General features: G+C 39.4%; 1 protein-coding gene across 1 annotated transcript; it reads right to left on the bottom strand.

The window, feature by feature from the left end:
- Positions 1-3,894: 3,894 nt before the first annotated feature.
- On the bottom strand, positions 3,895-6,246 carry LOC146611723 (serine/threonine-protein kinase pim-1-like). The gene is made up of 9 exons (XM_085342731.1): positions 6,186-6,246; positions 5,561-5,797; positions 5,310-5,435; positions 5,092-5,186; positions 4,906-4,953; positions 4,603-4,821; positions 4,333-4,513; positions 4,076-4,246; positions 3,895-3,986 (listed from the first exon to the last, which is right to left on the bottom strand). Exons 1-9 carry the CDS (start codon positions 6,244-6,246, stop codon positions 3,895-3,897), a joined length of 1,230 nt encoding a protein of 409 aa, XP_085198857.1.
- Positions 6,247-8,280: the final 2,034 nt, after the last annotated feature.

The raw sequence follows: 8,280 nt of genomic DNA, 5'->3' as shown, positions 1-8,280 counted from the left end.
GACAATACCCAGCCCTACTCAACACTGCCCCTAGCATCCTGGAGCACTTCTGTCGTCTTTTGTACGTGTTTTGGAGTTTTTACGTGCTTCTGAGTTTTTACGTGTTTTGATGTTTTTACGTGTTTTGGAGTTTTTACGTGTTTTGGAGTTTGTACGTGTTTTGGAGTTTGTACGTGCTTCAGAGTTTTTACGTGTTTTGGAGTTTGTACGTGTTTTGGAGTTTGTACGTGCTTCAGAGTTTTTACGTGTTTTGGAGTTTGTACGCTTTTTTGGAGTTTGTACGTGCTTTGTCTCTAGGGGTAACGTAAATATACTTTTATTTATTCACTCCACATGAAATTTAATAAATAAATCATATAATACAAAAAACAAATATTCACATTTCAACTTTTAACTATTTAAATTTTTCCTTTTAAACAAATTTAAAGTGAAACAACACAAAACACTGCAAACCACAACACAATTAAATATAAATTAAAATATGAAAACAAAAAGATGTACATTCTCTGTCATATGAGCCTGCATGAATAAACTTTCTGAATCCTTTATCATCCTCAACTAAAAATAGTTGTGGATGATTACTAGACCTTTCTAATGTGACGTTGTTGTCCCTGACTCTCTTTCTCTCTCTCTCCCTCCAGCTCTGTTCCTGTGCTACTGTGAGTGTAACTACTGCCCCTCCCCCCTCTGCCCAGCGCAAAGCACAAGGCTCGCATGCAGAGTGAAGCGGAAAAAGTGCGAGAGAAAGGGTGAGAGAAAGAAAAGAAAAAGAACACGGCTAGCGATAAGGAGCCGGCTCGTGTCGTTCACTTCAAAGACCCGGCTCTTATAGCTGTTTCGTTCGCGACCGACACATCACTAATGTTTAATAGTTTTAGAACATTGGGCCTTGAGGATTGGAGCGGTTTTCCTCCTGCCCTCAGTTTGATTAAACCAGAATCACATCATATTTTCGGCGCTACACAGTAGTGAGATAAGTTTGTGGATGTTGTGTCCGCAGCTTCGGTTATCCTTTTAACCTCTCGCTGGTTAGCTAGCGTGAGCCATAAGCTAACAGCTAACCTGGTTAATGAAGCTAGAGTTCCACGCACATGTAAACACAGCTCGTCTCTGCTGCTTTAACTGTTAAATCAGAAGGCAATACTACGGTTGACGGGGTTTATTATGTGAAATAGTAGCTTGTTTAGTTTAAACAGCCTAGGCGGCTAGCTTCTTGCGTCTCCCTCTCCTGGGGTTGGAAGGGGCACGTTTCCTCTTTTTTCAGCCACGCAGACCGAGCTGTTTGCGTTCTCTTGCCTTGCATACGTTCTTATTCTGAACTTAATCTGGAATTCATTGCATAGTGTTTGTGCGGGATATAAATGACAAGATGTCGTTTTTCAACAGATTTAGTAAAAAAACCATGTCCAGTGTGAATAAAACTTTCACGGCAATCATCTGCTGTATAGACAGCTTGGCAGTTTATACAGGACTATAATGCCCAGACATGATTCTTTTGAAAACCGTATATCTTTCCACAGGTCTCAACTTCATATATCACCTAGACACAGAGCTGGATGAGGCCAGCACAAATAGCGGCCTATCGGACGAAGATGACTTCTTTGGGTCCATGGGATCAGGAAAGTCAGAAGCTGGGGAGTTGGAGAGGTAAAATTTCCTCAGAAGTCAATGTGCCACATGAACCATTGCATTAATAATAAATTTATTAATGCTCTATATCAACAGTTACAGACTATATAGAACAACTTTATGGAGCTTTATGTTGGCAAAGTGCAGATCAGCTATTTTAGGGTTGCCGACCCCTGATCTATTGCATAGCTTTCCTCACATCAGGAAGCTGTCAATCAAAATCAATACAGCTCTTCCTGCATCTGGAGCTTGTGAAAGACTGTGCGAGACTCCTGTGCCTTAATTTTTTAATGTGTTTAGATATATTCTGTTTGAAAATACTAAAATTTGTATATTTACTTATTTTTGTTTTTATAATAGCTTTTATTTTTAAAAAGTAAAAAATATATCAGACCTTACAACCAGTTACTCAGTACTTGAGTAGTCTTTTCACCAACTACTTTTTTACTCTTACGTGAGTAATTTTTTGAATGACTACTTTTCACTTTTACTTGAGTAATAATATTGTAAAGTAATTCTACTCTTCCTTGAGTACAATTTTTGGATACTCAACCCACCTCTGGAAAACAGCACTAAGGAAAAGCAACAAACAGAAGAGATTTGTTTGGGTCACGAAACACAAGGAATGAACATTAGACCAGTGGAAATCTGTGCTTTGGTCTGATGAGTCCAAACTTGAGATCTTTGGGTCCACCTGCAACGTATTTGTGTGACACAGAAAAGGTGAACGGATGGTCTCTACATGCATGGTACCCACTGTGAAGCATGGAGGAGGTGTGATGGTGTCAAGTTCTTTGCTGATGACACTGTTGGAGATTTATGCAAAATTGAATCACACTGAACTAGCATGACTACCATAACTTTTGACTGGTAGTGTATATACACTCCTACCCTTCTTTCAACATCCAGTTTCCTGTGCCAGACCTTCTATTGATCCACTGAGGCAGACATGTAAAAAAACGTGAACTAAAGCACATTTCTATATATAACAGCCCGTTCTCACTCCCGAGGCGTAACATGTCGACGTTTTGTCACGTCCCGCGGCGTTCCTGAGGAACGCGAAAGGAGACCTTCGGCATTCTTATGGTACGCGGCGGGTTATGGCTGGAATCCAGTGCAATGACGCTCCCGCGGTAATAGACGTTCCAGCCCTGTATTCCAGCCCTAAACCTAACCTTATCCCTAGCCCTGACCATAACCTTATTCCTGACCTTAACCAGGACTTTAATAATGTTAAATAGTGTGCTACTAAGCGATTTGAAGAAAAAGAGCAAACGTGTAGATTCAGTCCAGACGGTTCTCATATTTCCTCTTTTTTCCGAGGTCGTCATTTAGGAACGTGGTGGGTAGCCGAAAACGTAATATGGTGACGATTTGTCACCTAGCGTAAAATGTTACGCTTTGGGAGTGAGAACGTGTTGTATATAAACAGGACTTTAAATCTACATCAACAGCTACTTCAGAGGAAATTCTTCAATAAACTGCAACCAAAGGCTCAACTCAGAGGACAAAACCCAACCTGTTATAAACAGTGTGACAGCAAACTTTCTCTTGTGTAAAGTTACAAATAGAATTATCCACAGGAGCTTTTATACATAATGAAGTTATAATTCGTCCTGTAGAAATTATTTAAGCTATATAGTTCCCTTTGTGATAACTCTGCTATGAATGCCTCTCATTAATTTTTTTAATTTTAAAATCAGACAGCCCACTATGAGCAAACAACAGTGGGAAGGAAAAACTCCCTTCTTGAAGGAAAAAACCTCTGTGACTGTCTTTGTGCACACTTTAACCTGATTCAGTTTTCTTACTTGTCAAAATGCACCATGGGTAAAAAAAAAACCCCAAAACAAAACAATCTTTGAAATAGTAATGAAGGAGAATCCTCAGCAAAGATGAATTAAACAAGTTTTATTTTGATCAAATTTTACTTTAAGTAAAACACATCTTTATTTGATGACATTAAAATCATCAAATAAAGACAGTTTTGATGGAGCTCCTGACCCAGCCCAAGCTCTCTATGAAGACGAGGAAAAACTCCCCAGGGGGCCAGATCGATGGGAAGAAACCTCGGGAAAGCCCATTCAAAGAGAGATCCCCTTTCCTGGGATGGCTGGGGTTACAGGAACTCCAAAAAAGCTAAATTTTTATTTATTTTTTAAGATTGACCCATTCTATCTATTCCTGTCCAACAGAAAAAAGAAAGGAAGTTACTACAATGTATCATACATATATGATAAGGTGTGAATTGTGCGTTTGTGTGTGTTATCTTAGCCAAGGGTGAAGCTGGAGCTCCTCCAGTGTTGGGCGCTTCTCCGGGACTGTAGTTAAACATGCGTCCAAGAAATTGCGGCATTCTTGAAAGAAAGAAAAGATCAAAAAGATGAAGATGATAGTTCTAGTGATCCAAGGCATCAGTGAATCTGGAAGTGTGAAGTTTTCTTACCTGTGGACAGACGCTTTTTGATGCTCAGTTTCTTTGTGAGGAACCTCTCTGTATTAAAGTCCCGTGCATGAAGCGCTTCATACAACACCACTCCCATTTGCCACACCGTGGTGGGTCCACACCTGTAGCAGCTCCTCCTGTACCACTCGGGAGGGGTGTGAAGAGGCGTGCCTAACAAACAGACCCAATTACAATTTCTTCTAAAACAAAAGACACAAATTGTTACATCTGTGAAAAGCAGGAGCAGAATATGTTACCATAGAAGATGCGATACAGAGATCGCTGCTTAACAAAGCAGCTCAGTCCAAAGTCAATGATGCGAACACGAGGCACATCTGAGCCGGTCTCAATCAGAATGTTTTCTCCCTTGATGTCTCGATGAAAGATGTGTTTATCCTCAAGTTCCTTTACAGCATCAACTAGTTGCTTCAGAATGACCTGAAAAAGATGAAAAACACAATAATGAGTTAATGCTTTTCTGCCTTGATTGAATGCTGTACAGTCTAAGGTTCTCCCAGTCAACCTACCTTGGCCTTGTCTTCTGTTAAAGTTCTTCCATTTTCTGCTTTGTAGTTTTGCAGGTCCACAGCGGGGACAGGTCTCTCCAGCACCAGGATCAGCTCTTTGCCAAGGTCGAACCACTCCAGCAAGGACACAGGTGCTGATATTCCCACTGACCCTTCTGCTTCACCTGCAAGTTTAACCATAATGGCCACTTCCACTGAGAGCTTCTTCCCGCTTTCATCCTGAAATATTACAACAAAGTGGATGATGAGGAACGCCGCATTCAATCCAGTAATGTAAAACTGATTCAAGTGTTGGACGCTTACCGCCACTTTGCAGTAGACTTTATTTTTGGGAATGTGTTTGATGGCAACCTAAAAGACACAGAGCATTGGTGAGCATTTCCTCAGTATGACATAATGAAAGGTGGAAACACAGCAGACGTCTCAGTTTACAATATTATCCATTATCTGCGTTACTGCCTGTCTTACTACCATCATCTGAACACTTACTGGAAAACGATCTTCTATCCGGTAGCCAGAAAACACTGCTCCGCAGCCTCCTTCTCCGAGCTGGTGCTCCTCCACATATCTGGCTTGGAATTCACCTGAACAGACAAAACAGCAAATCTTATTTTATTACAGCTGTGACACAAATTACTCTCCTCTGTAGCATAAATGTTCCTTTTGCCCTTCCGCTGAATATAAAACCCAAGCTGCTTGCTACTTACGTTTTTGGTCTGCCACTGATTTTTTGTCCTGGTCCACATTCCTTTTTTTTTTCTTGGGTGACTCTCTGTTGTCTCCCGCGGCCTTTCTTTTGCCATTTTTTGCGCACACCTGTTTGTTGTTCAAGTCTGGAGATGTGGAAAACACCAAAAGCACATCAGCTCACTGGATGATAGACACAAACACTAAACACCAATATCTTAAACCTAGCAACCACACTTAATCTACCCCCTTATTCAACTAATTAGCCTACCTTTACCAGAGTCCAACGAGGAGGATGCTTGCTCCTTGTCACCGCTCATATGATCAAGCAGTTTAGCCCTCTTTGCTTTCTTTGTTGTGCCCTCTCCATCTTGCACAACCTTGCGCTTTACTCCTTTGACCACATCTGAGCTGGTGGAAGGACCAGCCTGCTCAGCGACCCTCCTCCTTTTTATTGGGGTCTTCTTTTCAGGACTGGCCTTTCTTTTAGCAGTCCTGCTCTTACAATCTATAAACGACAACAACACAGTGGTGAAAAAGAGTCCCCGACATCAGGACTGGAAGCATTTTGATGGCAAAGAATTTGAAATTGCTTTTGCTTAAATTATTACAAGTTTATTCTTGGGATAAAAAAACTGACCAGTGCGAATTGATACTAGGTTTACTAAGTCTTAGATCTTGATGACACTTGTTGGTCTGTTTTTACTGTTGAGTCCAAGAGTAAACTTATTACATTATTTTACCAAAAGACCGGTAACCTTTCTTTGATTAGACATCTTGTATTAAAGCTATTTTCAATCAAACATATGATTCAATTGCTCTAAAAATGATTCACACAGTGTCAACATTTCTAGGATTTGTATTTTACCAGGATTTTATTTTATTATTTTACTTACCTTGATCTCCTGAATCTTTCTTATCGGCTGGAGTGGTAATTTTTCTTGTTTCCTTTTTCATTGTAATTTCGGAGAACTTTTAAAATTGAAAATGTAAACCGTAGTGAGTTAATATTGAGTTAATATTCCTTCAAATGTGCGCCCTTCAAATGCTTGACTTTTCTAACTGAATTCTGTAAGTGAGCTTTATAAGTAAACTCTGGAAACTACGGCAACACAACATAGAATCTTGCCTTTCAGTGACTTCACTGACTGCCAGTAGTTCAAAGTAGTTTACAAAAAAACACTCTGGCAGACAAAGCCATAATATTTCATATAATTCAATCATTTCATATCAATTAAACAGTTTCTTTCATTATCTTTCATCGTTTGTATAAAGACCTCATGTATGGATGACAGTATGAAGATTTGTGGTTGACCACACACTAATAAACACAGTGTCAGCTACATTGTCATCTGATTTAAAGTATTTATTATTGTACATTTAACCGTCATGGTACGGAGTCTGTGACCCAGTGTTTTGTGTTTGTTGATTTATATTCATTGATTATTCTTATGTATGTTTTTGGTTCTCTTTATTGTTTTCTTCTTGTGTTATATTCTTAGGCTTTAGGTTTCTGTTACTTTGCCTTACCCCTGTGTCCCACGTGTCACGTCTAGTCATTCTTGTTTCCATGTTCCCCAATTTCTCCCCAGTTAGTCATGTCTCTGTGTCAACTCTGTGTCTTTGTAAAAGTCTCTTGTTTGCTGTTTTACTTTGATAGTCTTGTGTGCTATGTTAGTGTTTTCATGTCTGTGAAGGTTCTCAGTCATCCAGGTCATCGTAGTCTAAGGAGTTTGGAAAGAAAGAAGTCTCTTTCTAAGCTCCTTAGACTATGTTAGTGTTTTCAGTTTTCCTTCCCCATGGTCTTGTTGTTTGTGATTTCTCGCAGCTGTGCTCTCATCCTGTGTCTTATTCCCTCATTTATCCCTCTGTGTATTTAAGCCCATTGCCTTCCTCTGTTTGCTGTTGGGTTGTCTGTGTATCATCCATGACATTTCCCATGTTCCAGGTTATCATTTGTTGTGCTCCATGTCTCAGATCTTTAGTTTCTTTATACTTGCTTCTAGTTGCCTCCCTGTTTAGTTTTTGTTAGTTTAGTCTTTGTATTCCTGCATTTTTGTTTGTTGTTTTGTGCTGCCTCAATAAAAGGCATATTTTCAGTTTAAGTCCTCGTCAGCCTCTGCATTTGGGTCCTATCTCTCTTCACTCCACACATCTGCCAGAGCAGCCATGACATTAACTTTCTTATTATATCAAACGACAGACCAATGAAAGATAAAGGGATAAAAACAGAGTGTGTGTACTATCAAATATAACAAGTTTTTATAAAGGACAACAAATGATGTTTTGTCACAAGCTCCCAGTAAAGGTTTCTGTTAAGTATAAAAAACAGTTGTTCATCTCTTGTGTTAGGTGCTGTTTTTATGCTCAAATGATTCACAGATCAGTGTTAAGTGGCTTAACTGATGTGAAAGATCAGGAACCCACAGAGTGTTTGCGTGACTATCTGGTTTCTTTTATTTAGAGCACAGAAATGTCCCTTTTTGGTCTAGAACCATGGTCTTTTCCTGGCAGCCAGCTTTCCAGATTATTCCACACTCTAGTGATGGGATTTCCGGCTCTTTTTAGAGAACCGGCTTTTTCGGCTCAGCTCACTAAAAAGAGCCGGCTCTTTCGGCTCGCACATGGCTCTTTAGGTTGTTTTGTTTGCTTTAATTAATTTATTATTAACAACAATATAAAATTATGCACAAAATGAATTACTAATGTAAAAAAAGTGGTTTTATTTATATATGTTTATATATAAATATATGCGGTACCCCCTAGATTCAAAGCACGTACAAACTACAAAACACATTTCTAGCGTTAACTGAACTTCCAAAACAGAGCTACTAGATCACTTAAATTACACAGTTGAAAGCATGTGTGTATTGTTTGTGTATTTATACACATGCACTCATATATATTCAAATAATTTAAAAAAATGTTCATTTACCTGTTACTACCACACACCAAATCCGGTCGCTGGTACTTGCTGGCTTGTGTAGCCAG

This window comes from Diplotaxodon limnothrissa, linkage group LG19 (assembly GCF_057381915.1).
Source record: "Diplotaxodon limnothrissa isolate DT_005_m linkage group LG19, D_limnothrissa_male_GT1.1, whole genome shotgun sequence".
Lineage (NCBI taxonomy): Eukaryota > Metazoa > Chordata > Actinopteri > Cichliformes > Cichlidae > Diplotaxodon > Diplotaxodon limnothrissa.
This window is presented reverse-complemented; position numbering and strand designations above follow the sequence as displayed.